Here is a 16981-nt window from a genome sequence, read left to right as displayed (position 1 = left end):
ATGGCATCCTAGCAGGTGTGTGCGGGGCGGGGTGTGGGGTGGGGAGTAAGAAAAAGGCAAAGCAAAAGCTTGCCGGTAGAGACCCTGCCCTCTCCCACACAGAATCCTCTTAACAACCCTGTCCCCCTGCCGGCGGTTCTCGGTCGCACTTTGTGAGCGGCGTTGTCTAGCAGCCTTTCCCGTCCGCCTGCCAAGGACACTGTGCAAGGAGCGCCAGGGCCCAGGACGAGGGGCCAAGCACCCAGTTTAGGAATCGTGAACTTCGGAATGTCTGTCCTTCGCTTTGTGGGAAGACCCAGGCAGTTGGTGACGGATGGTACAAATGGCAGATGTGGTGGGATTGGGGAGTGGTGCGAAAGGGAGCCGAGCCCCAGGATGCGGAGGCGAGGGGTACATGACAGTCATAAAGACACTTTTGCCTTCCCTGTGAGCTATTCCGGAGGGGCAGCAGAGCACCTCACCCCGAGCTCCTCAATTGTCAGAGCCTCTGCCCCCAAGAGTGCCTGGAACTATTTATCCGATTTAACAGAGAGGCGACAGGAGCACGTGTTCTGTGTTACCAAGTCAGGAAATGCCGAGCAGAGAATCGCATCTAGGTTCTTCATACACCAAAACCAGAGGTCTGAAACCGCGCCACGGCCTCTCCCAATACATGTCCCTAAAAAGGGTGCCGCCGCCGTCACCGGAGAAAGTCCCCATACCTTCAGAATGGGAACCGGACACCACAACTCGGGAGAAAAAGAGACTCCCGTAGGCGTGGAAATCGCGATAGTATGTGGATCAATCCCAAGAACGTTTAAAAGCGTAAGGGCGGGCTTATGCAAAATATTGTGCCCATACTACCCTACAGACAAGCCAAAAAATAAAGAAACATATTTAAGGACTGTTCAAAAATATAGCTTTTGTTATAAAACAAAAAAGGAAAATTCGAGTTTAAGAAATAGTATATGTTAAAAAATAGTTTAATCTTCGCTCTCACAAGTCACCACCACTGTAAAAGAGACAGTAAGAGTAAGGCTGCCTAGGAGTAGCAAGCTCAGGTATCGCTTCTCGGCCTTTTGGCTAAGATCAAGTGTAGTATCTGTTCTTATCAGTTTAATATCTGATACGTCCTCTATCCGAGGACAATATATTAAATGGATTTTTGGAAATAGGAGATGGAATAGGAGCTTGCTCCGTCCACTCCACGCATCGGCCTGGTATTGCAGTACTTCCAGGAACGGTGCACTCCCCTTTTTAGGGGAAATATTCTTGGTTAAAAGGATAGATAATTGTTGTTTGGGATTTATAGTTGTTTTGTGTGGGTGACAGCCAGCATACTAGCGACTTAAGTGATTTAATGCGGAGCATGCAGGTTAGATATATGGGCGTGTTTTTTTTTTCTGTTCGTTGTGTTGGCTTTAATATCTGGAGTTACGTATAACGTCAGTTAAATAAGCTGGACACTGTTGATTCTGCTTATGAGAGACAAGTGTTCTGTGAAAAACCCTACAGTAGAACCCATCTTATTACTTTTTTTTTCCTTTAAGATAATAGGTTTTTCTCTGAAACTCTTAAGTAGAAAAGGTTTTTCTGCAGAGGATTAAGACATGACAGTCAAAAACTGGGTACTTCCTTCCAAACCACCGTTTGTGACTGCACTCACGCTTGCGATCCTGGCTACTTAGGAGGCTGAGAACAGGGGATAGCGGCTGGAGGTCAGCCTCAGCAAATACACCCCATCTCCAAAATAACCAGAGTAAAATGGACAGGAGGTGCGGCTCTAGGCGATAGAGCTTTACAAACCCTGAGTTCAAACTCCAGATACGCGCGCGCATGCACACCCAAGTAGTCTCAAAGAAGAGGCAATTGACATTTTCATGGATTTTATTGCTGCATATCCTTTGGGGAGAAATGTTTTCTGTTAACTTGCAATTTGTATTGTTTGAAAGATTGTTTTATTTTGCTTTTGGCGGTACTGGGGTTTGAATTTAGGGCTTCCCTACCACTTGAGCAACTCTATCAGCTCAGGCTGGCTTTCAACTTGCATCCTCCTGTAGCAAGAAAGGGGAGGCCAGAAAAGAAACAGACAGGCTGGTGTTCTAAGAGACAGGGGGAGGAGAAGGCAAAGCAGAGAGAAAACTTAAAGAATTGAAATATGAAGGTCACATAGCACTGGGGAAATGGAATGGCCGTGAAGTCACATGCAGCCATATGTGGGTTGAGCTTTCCTTTTTGCTTTGGTAAGCTGTTTGCAAGGGTATATAAGGTGAGACCCCTTTGTTCTCGGGGCTCAGCCTTTGGACACCAGTCCTCTGGGTCTGTGCTGGCACAATAAACGTTGCTTCCTGCTAATATGCCTCAGAGACTCGTATCTCAGCTAGCGAACTCTGGCGACATTTCTTGGAGGCTTGTTATCTGGGATTGCAGAGATGGTGAGTTATCAACTCCCTTGTCACCAGGTTGTGTCCCTCTGGACCACCAGGAGGAGATCCCACCAGGCGCCAACAGACAGCTTGATCCAGAAGGGGATTCATCCTCCCTGGAAGTCAGGGTGAAGGCCTCGGATGCACAAAGGAACCCACTGAGATGCAGGAATCAATTTAGGAGCACCACTCTTCATACTGGTAAGAACCCAGGTTCCAAATGAGGCCTGCCTCACGATGCAGAGACCGCTAGTAATTGCCTGTTGGAATGAACTGTGTTTCTCAGGTTTAGGGAGCCAGATGGAAGTATTGTGCCATGTGAGAGTGTGTGAAAGTGTGAGCTAAGACGCAGTGAGGAGTCCCGATCCTCTGTTCCATGGCGAACTCATAAGGTCAAGGGTGAGCCCCAAGGGCCTCCAATCCAGGGTTTATAGGGACTCACTGGGGCCAAAGAGTCACTTAAGTCCCGGGGAGGGGAGCGGCAGGAGACAGAGGAAGCAAGTGCTTTTCCAAAACCCCTCCCCCTCTGTGTCGGTCTTGCCATCTGGTAACTGGAGGAGATAGGTGGAAATCAAAGTAAAAATACTCCTTTGGAGTGTATGATTAATAACTTTAAAAAGGGATTTAGTGGAGACTATGGAGTTAAGTTAACTCCTAACAACCTAACATCCTTTGTAAAGTAGATTGGCCTGCTTTTGGTGTAGGATGGCCCACGGAAGGGTCACTAGATGAAACCGTGATTAATAAAGTTTACGGAGTAATTGTAAAAAACAAAACAAAACAAAGAAAAACCCTAACACCCAGGGGAATGGGAAAAGTCAAGAGGCTGAAACTGGTCTTCAAAACCAGACTCTGTTGTTTACTTAAATTCAGGTAACAATTTATTGGGCAGACTGAGGAGAAATCAGAGTCGTTCAGTCGTGATGGGTGGCTTTGGTGCCCCAGTTCGCACATCTTCACCCAGAATGAGCATCCTGAAGGAGGACTGAGGCTCAGCACTGAGCTCTTACAAAAATTAACACATGAAGGATGGGTTTGCACTGATACCTAAGATCTGGTCTGACTTGAAAGAAAAGGAATGTTGCAGAAGGATTGTGAATGTAGAGAGTGGAAAACGGAGGAATGGAAACAAAATTGAGATAAGGTCTTCATGGATAAAGTGAGTGTTAGGTCCCTGGCCCCCCTGGTGAGGGCTGAAAGTCCTCAGGCTATCATTGAAACCAGGTCCCCTGGCCCATAACTGCTTGCAAAATCTCCCTGCTTGCAAAACTGCAGAAAACTTGCTGTTTTTCAACTAGCTGTACTTACCAAGCAGTTCCACCTGGTGATCACTGACAAACAGGGCCTAATGATCTGGCTGTTCTCTGAAACAGAAACCCTCCCTCCTTTGATGGATGGTCCTTCCTATAAAATCCACAACCCAATCTACCCAGGCTGCTGCACTCTGAACCCAAGAGTCAGCCCAGCAGTCTGGCCCCCAATAAATCTTTCTTTTCTACTCATGGTGTGTTCTCTATTCCACAGTTCCTTACAGAGAGGAGAGAGAGAGAGGAGGAAAAAAAAAAAGAGGAGAAAGAGAGGAAAAAAATAAAATGTCATAAAGCATTTGGAGACACAAAAGGATGAAAGGTTTAATACACTCCTTCAGTTGAGTTTTTATGTCTTAAAAAAAATAGAAAACAATTTAGGATTATTAAAATATGCCAGAAATACTTCTAGGGAGCATAAACAGGGAGAACCTACCTAAAAGTGTGAGAAAAAGAGCAACTTTGGCTGCTGCTAGGAAAAAAAAAAGACCCCCAAAAAAACTGTTCCAAAAGGTTGGTGCAGTAAGCTTGCTCTGATATTGAGACAGTCATGAGATGCTATGTTTCCCTTGCTAATGGCTGGTCAGGTTATCCATCCATCTAGTGGTGTGCTCACAGTGTGTGTGTGTGTAAGCATCTTCAAAATGGTTCTTAAACTGCTGCTATAAGGTTGATATGATACTTAAGGTGACAAAAAAACAGGGTATTTATTTTAAAGATCTCTGTTATACACTGCTTAAGCTTTTTACACATAAATATGTAAACATCTTGAGATTAGTTCTTATTATAGAGTCAATGTAAAAATTATTACTCTGTTCTACTGCTACTTTTAAGAAAACAGGTTTTTAAACTTATTTCAGTCAGGTCTCACTAGGATGCAGGCATTCAGGGGTTAACACTCCAGCTCAGACCAGAGGAGAAGAAAAAAGAAAAGGGGGACCACAGCCTGCAGCAAAAATCTTGGAATTTGGGTAGAGAAATGACCTTTGCATGTTCATTCTGCTATAAATACAGTCTGGAATTAAATTATCTTTTATAATACATGGGTCTATTAACAAGTGAGCTTTCTACAAATTGCTTTTATACAAAAATAATTTCAAGGTTGCCTGCCTTCTTTCTTGTTTTTTCGTGCCAATGGTAGGCTCTAATTTAAAAGGTTTTATGACTTATTTTCAACAAATAACAAAAATATATATACGATATTAAGGATATGGTTTTTAAAAAATAAAAGGTAAAAAGAAATAATACTTTTGGGTAAAGAAAGGATAGTGACAAGATCCCCCAGAGGGTACATATTAAGTTGTCACAAAGATACAGACTTATGTAAGCGATTAAGTTAACTAAAATCTAAGAGTTACACTAAAGGTTTTGTAAGGTCAAAATTTAATGTATGGATGTTAAACTAAAACTTAATTATCTAAGCTCATAACAACAAGGCTATCTTTAAAATATTGTATTCTTAATAACATTTACAAAAAATGTGTCTTAAAAATGGTTTTTGTTTTGTCAAGATAACTGCCAAGAATTTTTGGTGCTACAGGTTAATTCACAAATTTTTCAAGACAACAAGAGTTTATTAAAATACAAAAAAGACAAGAAGCAGCTGAGCACAGGGAGTGCTGCTGCACTGAAATAAAGATTGATACAGATTTACTTATGTAAAGCAAAGCCACAGTACACCCTCCAGATAGGATAAAAAATAAATAAATAACTCAAAAAAAAAGTCAAGACCTCCAGTTTTTATTGGACTCTACAGAGTGGAGATGTTAGTCCTACTCCTTCCACATGGCAGGTGAAGGGAATTTTGTCCCTGGGATGACCAGATTGGGCCTGTTATTTTAGGGGGGCTCCATTGACTACAGGTTGGTGGGATCCTGTTGTATGTCATGAGCCCTGTGTTAATGTCAACAATCTGGGATGTGATCCCTTATCAACATCTGAGCCACGATTCTTGGCCACTATGTTTCCTAACTCCACTTAGTCTCCATAAATATTTACCTGTATTCTCTGGTGATTTTTGTTGGGGTTTTAACTACTAAGGTTACTGAGTCATATTCATTTAAGAGTTGGTTTATGTTGGGATTAACAATGAAGACAGCCATGTTAGGACTAGACCCCCTCCCCTTGCAGATGGGTTACCTTTATCTCCCTGGATAGATGACAAGGACAGTTGGGCAGACAGTGACTAACTATAACTTATCTTTCTTGGTTGCCCAGCAACAACATCCCTTAATGACCTTCCTGGTACTTTTCCACCAGCCCCCTATATCTAGCCCAAGCCTGTGTATGGCAATGGGCTCTAGCTCTTTAGCTGGGGTCTCTCCCTCATCAGGGCTCCTGCCTAAACAATAAACCCTGTATTGGTGTTTGTGCTGTCTCTCTGCCTCTTCCATGCCTCTTATTTTCTAACAGTTTATATAAAACTTTCTAGATGATCTCATGGTTAAAGAACTGTTATCTTGGGTGATTCTAATACAGTTGATACCCTATATGTGTCTGTGACTGGGCTATTTGAGGTCACTGACCCTATTCTCCTCCCCCGACTGATAAAAATCTAATATGTATATATAACCTCTATAGAGTTGTGATGCTGTTGCTGGTTCCTATATTTATGTTTTTCAAGTATATCAAGCCTTCTAAAATACAAAATTTAGATAAACATGGTAACAAAAAGTTAGTGGTACTGATATATTGTTCTATTAGTTGATAAATTGTCCATCAAAATTTTAACCATGGCTCTTTTAAGTTTTTGTCATTACAGTTCTGATACTTCTGGGGCACTTACAATCAAGTCCATTAAAAAAAAAAGACCCTAATCACTACTTATGTGTCAACCCAATTAGCTTTTTAGACATCTACTTTTGTTAGATTTTGTTTTGTGTTGTCCTTATCTAGAAGCCCGCTGCCTAAGAGCCACTCTTTCTAAGCCTCTTTTTTGCTTAAATTTGACCAAAAGGGGCTAGTTGGCACTGTCTCCCACCCGATCTGCTCCATATCTCCTCCTGACATGGGACCAAAACCAACCAAACAAACAAAATCCAGGAAAGAACGACCAATCAAGAAAGATCTTCAGTCTATGGCCCTACCACTCTGGATGTACCCTATCTTGTCTGGTCTTGAAAGCTAAGCAGGGTTGGGCCTGATTAGTACTTGGATGAAAGACAGATACTCAAAAGAGACTGCTCAGAGACAGTTTGGAGACAAAGGGGGGAATACCATCAAAGTTCCAATGGAGTCACTGGTGCCAGACCTCTCAAAAATAACCAAGGCCGAGAAGATTGGTTTTTATGCATGTGTAGCTATCTTGCATTAAAGCCCTTCTAGACACAAACTCATGTTTTTAAACAGGGTCTTCTACTTAAATAGAGACAAAATAACTATTTTTACTGGCTCTAAACATGTCCTTCGATACTTAAAGATGATGGTTTCAACTTTTTTTAAAACAATGCGTTTTCTTGAACATAGGTAGTGTAATATATTGTTGCCATGGTAATTCTACTCAGTTTCAAAAAAAAAGACATTGTCTAGATAAATAAATAAATAAATATATATATATATATAAAATGTCCACCCATTAAAACCCCATTGGAGATGCCCTTTTGTTTTTATCTTGTCTACTACTCCCACTGCAGTTAAAGTAGCAAGTCAAGCAAGCTTCTCTACAATGGGATTGCATCCCTGATCCAGCTTCACCGTGCAGGATCACCCTCTGGAACCTGAGCACCCTCCCTCGGCAGGACTCTGCTTCCCAGAAAACAACAGGGGACCAAAACGGTGGGATCACAGCCCTACTCTATTCACTCCCTGGTAGCTGACTAGTCAACGCGGGGCAGAGGCTTGAGTTGACTTTCCAGCAGGACAACCGGACTGTTTTTACACTAGCTATCTCACTGTGATGGATTGTCACCCCTTGTTTGTATCTGTTGCTATAACTCTCAACATAATCTTTGCCATAGGCCTGGCAGAAACCACCCCTGCTGATTGGACTCACGGTGATAGATTTTTATTTGCTCTCTTCTATCTCTTTTGGGAATTACTGTTTATTGTTACTGATGTGTTTTCCGTTCGTGGCTTCATAGCCCTCCTCCTGTGACCTATGTATGCATACTACTGGGGAGGAAATGTCACTAGGACTTTGCTATTCCATACTTACTATTCTTGTGCAGGCACTGTCATCGGGTCATACGCTCACAACCATACCATCTATTCAGTGTGCTCCCATGGGAATCAGCATATCTACTTCAACCCCACTTACCACCCTGGGGAGCAATGGTTAGAGGTCAGCACTGTCCAAAATCCTGGGAACCTAGTCAGCCACGTCCAGGAGCATAGCCCTGATAAACCAGTGTCAATGCTTTTTGATTCATGTGCGGTCATAGACAAGGGTGGATGTGGAGGTACAGGCTGTGGCTGTGGGGGCCTAGTTTGGGAAAGAGCCTATACATCAAATGATAAGTGTATGTGCCGGGAGACAACTCTTGGCCATATGATGTGTGGGTTCTTATTATTGTCCTTACTGGAGTTGTGTTTCATGGGCCACATGACGTAGGGATAAGCATGAAGCCTTCCTTCACAAGGGGAAAGCTGCCCCTGACTGCACCCATGGCACCTGTAACCCTGTAGATTTCACTGTACTTAAGCCATCAGATTGGACACGGGGTGCCTTACAAATTGGCAATTAAAAAGATAACAGGGGGCGGGGGGAAGGGAGGAGAAATGACCCAAATATTGTATGCACATATGAATAAAATTAAAATTAAAAATAAATAAATAAATAAATAAATAAAAAGATAACAAATGGCCTCCTGAGCGAATTATCCAATACTATGGTCCTGCCACCTGGGCAGAAGACAGGTCCTAGGGCTATCGCACCCCTTATATATGCTCAACCACATCATCAGGCTGCAGGCTGTTGTTGAAATTATAACTAATAAGACTACAAGATCTTTTCAATCTGCTGGCAAAACAAAGCACTAAGATGCTCAATGCTATCTATCAGAACCGATTGGTTTTAGACTATTTGCTGGCCTCAGAGAGGAATTTGTGGAAAATTTAATCTGAGCAACTACTGCTTACAGATTGATGATAAAAAAAAAAAAGGTCATAAAAGAAATCACAGACAAAATGAAAAAGCTTGCCCATGTCCCCGTCCAGACTTGGAGAGGATGGGATCCTAATAACTTGTTTAGATGATGATTTTCTGCCTTAGGTGGATTCAAAACTCTAATAGGGGCAATAGGCCTAACCCTATGCTTAATAGTTCCCTGTCTGGCTTCCCTGAACTATTATGGAGGCCATTAAAAAAAAAAAAAGGCCATGCATGAAATGATGCTATAGAAATACAAACCTCTAGATTAAGGTGATGCTTGTTTGACCCTGCGAGCATCAAAGGGGGAATAATGTAGCAAGAAAGAGGAGGACAGGAAAGAAACAGACAGGCTGTGTTCTGACAAGGAGGCAGGGGGAGGGGATGACAAAGCAGAGAGATAAAACTTAAAGAATTGAAACATGAAGGTCACATAGCAGGGAGGAAATGAAATATCCAATGAAGTCACATGCACATTGAGCTTTGCTTTTTGCTTCTGTAAGCTGTTTGCAAGAGTATATAAGATGAGACCCCTTTGTTCTCGGGGCTCAGCCTTTGGACACAAGTCTGCTGGGTCTGTGCTGGCACAATAAAACATTGATTCCTGCTAATCTGCCTCAGAGACTCCTATCTCAGCTAGTGAACTCCATCACTCCTGCCTCCTTAATTTGTTTTGTCTAATATTACAGAACACAGACTACTGGGAAACAGATTAGGACAGGCTCCACAACAGCATCGCAACTATATAAATTGTATACAACCTGCTCATATTGTAGGAGCTCAGATTGACCTGAGTGATTCAATTCTATAAAGTATTTGCTCCATTTGTGTATGCGAGTGTCTGTACTGGGGTTTGAACTCAGGGCCTCAGCTTGCTAGACAGGCTCTCTAACACTTGAGCTACTCCGCCAGCTTTGTTTTGTGTTTGTGTTGTGTTTTTTCAAGATAGGGTTTCCAAACTATTTGCCCGGACTGGCTTGGAACCGCTATCCTCCTGAACTTTGCCTCCCGAGTAGCTAGGATTACTACAGAAGCTGGTGCACGCTTTTTTTTTTTTTTTTTTTTTTTTTTTTGGCAGGACTGGAGCTTTGCGCTGGCTAAGCAGGCGCTCTACTGCTTGACTCATGCCTCCAGCCCCCAACTGTGTTTCTGACTTAGCTGGCTCAGGACAGATGCGTTTCAAAGGGAGTGCAAAAATGATCAAGTTACCCTTTAGATTTCCATAAATCAGCATCTGCTGATTTCCTTCTCATGAAGCAAAACAAGGTGTGCCAGGCAGAAGCCCTTTACCCTTGCAGGTTTTCACGCTCTCAAAAATCCTGCTTGGGCTGGAGAAACGGCTCAAGTGGTAGAGCGCCTGCCTAGCAAGCGTGAGGCAGTATGGCCAAAACAAAAGAACGGTGCTTTAACTGGAGGCATGGCTCAAACAGTAGAGCGCCTGCTTTGCTAGTGCGAAGCTCTGAGTTCAAACCCTAGTCCCACCAAAAAAAAAAAAAAGAAAGAAACCCATGCTGTCAGAATCCACGCTGCGACATCTGATGACGCATTCCGTGCGCCGGAAGTGTGGGCTGTGCACTCACGGCTCTGTTATGGCGGCAGTCACGGCGCGCTGGAATCATGTGTGGGTCGGCACCGAGACTGGCATCCTGAAAGGTGGGTGTCCGGGTTGGGCGTCAGGGTGCGAGGGTGCTCACTGGAGACCCCGGCGCGAACGACGCCCTCTTCCTGCAGGGGTGAACCTTCAGCGAAAGCAGGCGACAAATTTCACGGCGACGGGACAGCCGCGGCGCGAGGAGGCGGTGAGCGCCTTGTGCTGGGGCGCGGGCGGTGAGACCCAGGTGAGTGGCCGCTTGCCGGACGGGAGCTGGGAGACGGGGCGCGGCAGTCTCTCCATCCTGCCCCTCTCTGCCTGCAGATCCTGGTGGGCTGCGCGGATCGGACGGTGAGGTACTTCAACACTGAGGACGGCCTGTTCCAGGGCCAGAGGCATTGCCCTGGCGGGGAAGGCACGTTCCGAGGCCTCGCCCAGGCCAGCGGGTAAGACTGCTCATCCCCCGCTTAGCGTTGAGGTCCCCCAGGACCACGGAAGAGCGGTGTTAAACCCTTAGGCGACACAGGCCTCCTGGGATGGTGACAGAGACATGGGTTCTTGCCACCCTCCGTTCATTCCTATAACACATTTATTGAACACTACAGATTCTGGGCACTGGGAGTGTGCAAGGGCTGGTATGCCCTCATAAACTTTGCACCCTGTAGGGCTCTTCTCCTGGCTACATCTTAAAATTCTGGATAACACTAAGCTAGTCCTTTAGTAGTGTAAAGGGGGCTTAAAAGCTGCTTTTGCTGAGGGTCACTGACTCCTTTCTTGGGCCCAGGAATTAACTAAAGGCAGGAAACAGATGTTTACAACGTCTCCTTTTAAATTGACAATGGGAAAAATGTAACCCGGACTACAAAAGGGAAAAACTTGGTGGCCTGTTTGCATGCTGGATAGTTTAAATCATACATTTTTTTTTTTTTGGTCCCTTTTGTCTGCATACAGAAAGGATCACTAACTTTTTACATGGGCTGGCCTCCAAGCAAGATACTCCCAGATATCTGCCTCCCAGGTAGTTGATTTTTTTGTGGTACTGGGACTTGAACTCAGGGCCTTCACCTTGCACCATTTCACCAGTTCTGTTTTTGTGGAGGGTTTTTCAAGATAGGGTCTTATGATAGTCCTGATCTCTGCCTCCTCAGCAGCTAGAATTACCAGCATGAGCCACCAGCACCCCGCTTGAGCATGCTTTTATTTTTTTTTATTTTATTTTATTTTTTGGTGCTAGGGATCAAACTCAGGGCCTTGCACTTGCCAGCCAAGCGCTCTTCCACTGAGCTAAATCCCTAACTCCTTGAGCATGGTTTTAAATGGAGACTAACAACCACCAAGGTAGTGACGCTTCCAAAGTAAAGCATGGGAAGATCTGGTGGTTAGGTTACTGGCCCAGCTTTTCTCCCTAAATGAAGGCTGTGGACAGACTGTGTTGTTTTGGTAATTCAACAGGTTAAGTGTGGAAAGGATCTGTAGGGGAGAGGGGTTTTGAACTGAGTCTTGAAGGATTTGTACACTTTTGACAGTCTAGAAAGGACATTCTAGAAAGAAGATGCTATCTGGGCAGGGGCCGAAGACTGAAAGCATGCTAAAGGACACAAAAATACGATAATTAGAATTTGGAGGTTGGAGTCAAGAAAGCATTGCATGTAAATGGGGACTCTGTGATTGACTAGGATTAAATACAAAGGGCTTTGAGTTCTAGGTTGAGAGAATTGCACTGTTTTTGGTGGTAGGGGGTACTGGGTTTTGAGTGGGAAGTACCATGGAAGAGCCTGTGGGAGTATGAGGACTGGAGAGAACAGCTGGGAGACTTGCCACAGCTCAGGAAAACAATACAGAGCCTGAACCTAGGTGGGGAGGTGGGAAGATGGAAGAAAGAGCATAGTCCTAGGCTGTGCAGATCCTGCAAAGAGGCTCTCGTGGGAGTTTTGACCTGGTTTCAGAACACAGCCCAGGCTGGCCCCCAGCTCAGCATCCTGAGTGCTGGTATAATAGGCATGAGCCACTTACTATGCTTACTGGTAAGGCCTATTTTTTTATTTTCTATTTTGATGATACTGGAGTTTGAACTCAGGGCCTTGTGTGCTTAGTAGGCAGGTGCACTACCACTTGAACCCTACCTCCAGCCCATGGAGGGATATTTTGAGGAAAGACATTGACATTAGTGTTTGAAACCCAGAAAACGGAAGTCAAGGGTAGAAGCTGCTGTTTGACTTTGTGTACATGCTAAATTCAGAACAGTCCCATTTCAATCCTTTCAGAACTTGATATTTTTTTCTCCCCATATTGGGGTTTGAATTCAGGGCTTCATGCTTGCTAATTAGGCACTCTGCCACTTGAGCCACTCCACCAGCCCTTTCTCTGTATTGGGTATTTTTCAAGATAGGGTCTCAAGAACTATTTGCCCCGGCTACCTTGATCTTCCTGATCTCTTATCTCCTAAGTAGCAAGGATTACAGGCATGAGCCACCAGTGCCTGCTCCAGAGCTACTGATCTTGACCCACAGAAACCAATTCAAGATTCACAAAGACCAGCAGGGCCAGACTTAGCTGTGGAATAGAAAAATAAGTCTGCTTTGGAAGATCACAGACTTGATTTCTAGCTCAGGTTCTGACATATATAGCTGAGTGGTCGAGAATTTCTCAGAGCTTCAGTTTCCTCATTTATAAAACCCTTTTCCTTGTTTTTTTGGGTACTGGGGCTTGAACTCAGGGCCTGGAGCTTGCTAGGCAGGCGCTTTACTACTTGAGTCACTCCAGCAGCCTTTTTTTATGTTGGGTATTTTTGAGATAGGGTCTTACAAACTATGTGCCTGAGGTGTCCTTGAACCTCGATCCTCCTGAACTCTGCCTCCTGAGTAGTTAGAATTATAGGTCTGAGCCACTGGTGCCTGGCTGGCTTACACTTTTTAAAATCCTGTCTCCTCCCCTGCCTGTAGCACCCTCATCACGTGTGTGGATTCTGGAATCCTCAGAGTCTGGCATGACAATGAGAAGGAGGCATCTTCTGATCCAGTGAGGTTTCCCTACCCTGATGGTTGGGGAGGGTGGGAGCCAGGGTAGGGCCTAATGTGGGCATTGGGAGAGGGAAGATTAAGGACTTTGGAATTGGCTCATCTCTCATTCTTTTCAGCTCCTGGAACTGAGGGTGGGTCCTGGGGTGTGTCGGATGCGCCAGGACCCAGCATACCCCAATGTGGTTGCCACAGGTGGGAAGGAGAATGCTTTGAAAGTGTGGGACCTGCAGGGGTCTGAGGAACCTGTGTTCAGGGCCAAGAATGTGAGTGATGGGATGGGGAGGGGCTGTGTCTGAGGACAAGGGATGCTGAGGCATTTACTGACCAGAGACCAGATGGACTTTGAGGGTGATGAAGAACTAAAGAAAGCATCACATTGAGTCTGTCACCACCCTCTGTCCCATCTTCTTACCACCCCTCCCCTAGGTTCGTAATGACTGGCTGGATCTGCGAGTTCCCATCTGGGATCAGGATATACAATTCCTCCCTGGGTCACAGAAACTTGTCACATGCACAGGGTACCACCAGGTGAGGCACCATCTCACTCTTCCCTATTCCTGGGCTGTAGCAACTTCCTAGAGAAATGGCTTCCCTGGGCAGAACAGGCCTTGTGGTATGGCAAGGCCAACTTCTCACCATTTTTCTTCCTTCCTAAACTCAGAGGACCATGCATTTCCCAATCTGGTCTAGCCCTGGTACTGAGCCTAAAACCTTCCCTTACTGCATTCTAGGATGGGATTTCTTGAACTATGGCTCTTTCTATATCTCCCACCTGCAAGAGAAAGAAGGGAGTGTCCCCTTCATAGTGGGATCCAGCAGATATAGATATCATGTGTGGACATCAAACTGGGTGTCAAGAGAATTGTTGTTGTCCTGATGCCACCTCTTTGATTTGCTTTGGGACCCAGGCCTGACCCTCTTTGGACTCAGTTCTCATCTTTGCATGAAGGGTCTGACCAGGGACTTTATTTTTTTGTACTGGGGTTTGGACTCAGTAATTCATATGCTAGGCAGGTACTCTTATCACTAAAGTCAAGCCCTCAGTCCCTTACTAGGGATCTTTATGGCTTATCTCATTTAAAGTCCTGAGACCCAGGGAGGGCTTTGTCACTATTTGCCAATTCCTTGGCTCCTGCACGTTGAAGTCTGATCTTAGAGACAGGCCTCTGCTCAAAACATGAAGACTTCCTCTCTCATGTTCAGGCTAAACTTTTCTGCTTAAAATTCAGCATCCTCTGATTCTTGGACCCACTTACTTTTCCATCCCTTCACTTCCCCAGATGGAGGGATGGAATGTTGACATACTCCCATTGTGGGGGACCTTTTCTCTGAGCTCTGTCCATTCATGCTCCTGAGCAGCTCTGCCCTACCCCCGTCTCCCCCCCAAAAAAAACAACCACACTCAGAGATGAGGTACATATCTCAAACGAGAAAGTTTCTTTGAGGAGGATCATAAATAAGCAGTGTCCAGATGAAAGGATAAAGTTACAGATGCCAGGGGGCAGTGTGGGTGAGGATGCTCTTGTGATGCCTCAGTCTTCCTTCAGGTCCGTGTCTATGATCCAGCCTCCCCCCAGCGCCGGCCAGTCCTAGAGGCCACCTATGGAGAATACCCATTGACAGCCATGACCCTTACTCCTGAGGGCAAGTGAGTTTAGAAGGGGAGGGATGGGTCTGGGGAAGAACACCAGGAGGTTCCGGCTGACCCCAGCCTACCTCTGGTCTCCGCAGTTCTGTCATTGTTGGAAACACTCACGGGCAGCTAGCAGAAATTGATCTTCGGCAAGGTGAGTGGACTACAGGGTGCTTAGGAAGAGGAAAGGGCAGGAAGTCAGGCTTCCCTTCAGAGGCTGTACAGGGAGCCACTGAGCCCTCAGTCACTGCCGTATTGCCTGGGTTTGAATCTTATTTCACTAAAAGCTATGTGACCTTGGACTGTTTAGTTCCATGTGCCTTAGTTTGCTTATCTGTAAAATGGAAATATTGATTACTCCTGATTGAGGGTTATTTTGAGGATTAAATATTGAAATGTAAAGTGGTCTGAATAATAACACTCAATAAATGGTTACTAGCTGACCAGCAAACATTGATGCATTCACCCTCCTCCAGGGCACCTACTGGGCTGTCTAAAGGGGTTGGCAGGCAGTGTACGTAGTCTGCAGTGCCACCCTTCGAAGCCCTTACTAGCTTCCTGTGGCTTGGACAGAGTCTTGAGGATACACAGGATCCGGAATCCACGAGGCCTGGAGCATAAGGTGAGAGCCCAGCTCTGGCCCTCAGCCCCTCTGTCTAACCCATGGTCTCCTGCAACTGGAAGATTCCGTGCCTCCATTCATGTTTCTGTCTCAGCATGGCTGGACTCCTCAAGGCCCCTTGTCTCTTGCAGGTATATCTCAAGTCTCGGCTGAGCTGCCTCCTCCTGTCAGGGAGGGATAACTGGGAGGTGAGCAGTCATAACTGGTAATGGGGGAGCCAAGGGCATGATGTAGTGATTTCTAGAGCCACTAGAACAAACCTGGTGCTGTTCACTTACCTGCAATGTCACATAATTTCTTTGAGGGGTGTTAACAAAGTCCTGACTGATTTATCGGTGAGGGTGAGGTACTTGAGCTTGACAGCAGTGGTTTCTAGGGGATGAAGGTGGTGGCGCCTAGAGGCATTATTTCCAAGTAAGCTCTTCTTTCTTGTTCCTGACACTGATCCCTTCCCACTCACTAGGATGAGCCCCAAGAGCCTCAAGAGCCCAATAAGGTGCCCCCAGAAGACACAGAGACAGACGAGCTTTGGGCATCCTTGGAGGCGGCTGCTAAGAGGAAACTCCCCGATTTGCACCATAGTCAAGGGGCTCTCCAAACCAGAAGAAAAAAGAAGCGGCCTGCCACCAGCCCCTGAAGACCTTGTGCTTATTTTGTAAATAAACAGTTTACCATCCACCAGGACCCTAAACCTTCTGTGATGGTAGAAAGGAGAGGAGCGGCTTGGGGTGGGGGCTTACTGAGCTAGAGCGGTGGGACAGGTGACGTCACAAAAGCGCGGCCTGGAGCCAGGCAGGCTGTTGTGGGTGGCACAGAGTACGGGGCTGCGCGAGCCATGGGCTGCTGCCAAGACAAGGACTTTCAGACCTCTGATGAACAGGCCAAGGACCCCGGGTTGGAGGAAGGAGAGGAAGGTGGGACCAGAGACACAAAGAGGGCGCAGGGAGCAGGAGAGGAGGGTGCCCCAAAAGGACTGCCTTGAAGTGTAGGAGCGAGTTCAGCAGCCTGGGATTCTCGCAGGTGCCGAAGAAATAGATGTGGACTCTCCAGGCTACCGGAATCGCAAGTCCAACGACAGCCTTCTGATCACGGTTCTGTGGCGCCGACTATCCATGTTCAGCCGTCGGGGCTCCTCACGGTCAACCAAGAGGCAGTCGGTACAGCTTCAAAGGCTGGAGATTCCGAACCAGGAGGGCAAACAGGAGAGCCTGGAGCAACCGGAAAAGGGGTGACCCCAGCTCTGTTCTCAGTCTGTCCCAAGCTCCAGACAATAAAATTTCTAACACGGGCCGCCGGAGGAGTCACGCCTCTGAACAA

General features: G+C 45.8%; 2 protein-coding genes and 1 non-coding gene across 4 annotated transcripts; all 3 read left to right on the top strand.

Annotated features, from left to right (window-relative positions):
- The first annotated feature begins 1042 nt into the window (after positions 1 to 1042).
- Positions 1043 to 1233, top strand: LOC141415782 (U2 spliceosomal RNA). Its single transcript, XR_012440734.1, has one exon. It is a non-coding gene; the product is annotated as a U2 spliceosomal RNA (small nuclear RNA).
- A 9061-nt stretch (positions 1234 to 10294) lies between these two features.
- Wdr74 (WD repeat domain 74) lies at positions 10295 to 16342 on the top strand. 2 transcript variants are annotated; one of them, XM_020175429.2, is made up of 11 exons: positions 10295 to 10451; positions 10530 to 10636; positions 10714 to 10835; positions 13332 to 13407; positions 13526 to 13672; positions 13836 to 13937; positions 14957 to 15057; positions 15141 to 15196; positions 15519 to 15664; positions 15796 to 15852; positions 16128 to 16342. In XM_020175429.2, the coding sequence occupies exons 1-11, from the start codon at positions 10307 to 10309 to the stop codon at positions 16299 to 16301; spliced, it is 1233 nt and encodes a 410-aa protein (XP_020031018.2). In that variant the 5' UTR covers positions 10295 to 10306; the 3' UTR covers positions 16302 to 16342. The 2 variants fall into 2 exon arrangements, with proteins under 2 accessions (XP_020031018.2, XP_073903705.1); XM_074047604.1 differs by lacking the exons at positions 10295 to 10451; positions 10530 to 10636 and adding an exon at positions 11341 to 11407.
- Positions 16343 to 16492: 150 nt separating this feature from the next.
- Positions 16493 to 16952, top strand: Tex54 (testis expressed 54). Its single transcript, XM_074047653.1, is given in 2 exon segments — positions 16493 to 16647; positions 16685 to 16952. Coding segments are annotated over 2 exon segments (360 nt in total). The 5' UTR covers positions 16493 to 16499; the 3' UTR covers positions 16897 to 16952.
- The last annotated feature ends 29 nt before the right edge of the window (positions 16953 to 16981 follow it).

The sequence above is a fragment of the Castor canadensis genome, chromosome 1 (genome assembly GCF_047511655.1).
Source record: "Castor canadensis chromosome 1, mCasCan1.hap1v2, whole genome shotgun sequence".
Classification (NCBI taxonomy): Eukaryota; Metazoa; Chordata; class Mammalia; order Rodentia; family Castoridae; genus Castor; species Castor canadensis.
The sequence above is the reverse complement of the archived record's forward strand: the minus strand, read 5'-3'. Positions and strand labels throughout refer to the sequence as shown.

Excerpts from the sequence above, each read along its gene's own strand:
- Wdr74 (XM_020175429.2), top strand. The coding sequence starts at position 10,307 with ATGCTGTCAGAATCCACGCTGCGACATCTGATGACGCATTCCGTGCGC. Across the intron at positions 13,408-13,525 it reads AGGAGGCATCTTCTGATCCA|CTCCTGGAACTGAGGGTGGG; the intron begins GTGAGGTTTCCC and ends CATTCTTTTCAG. Across the intron at positions 13,673-13,835 it reads CTGTGTTCAGGGCCAAGAAT|GTTCGTAATGACTGGCTGGA; the intron begins GTGAGTGATGGG and ends CCCCTCCCCTAG.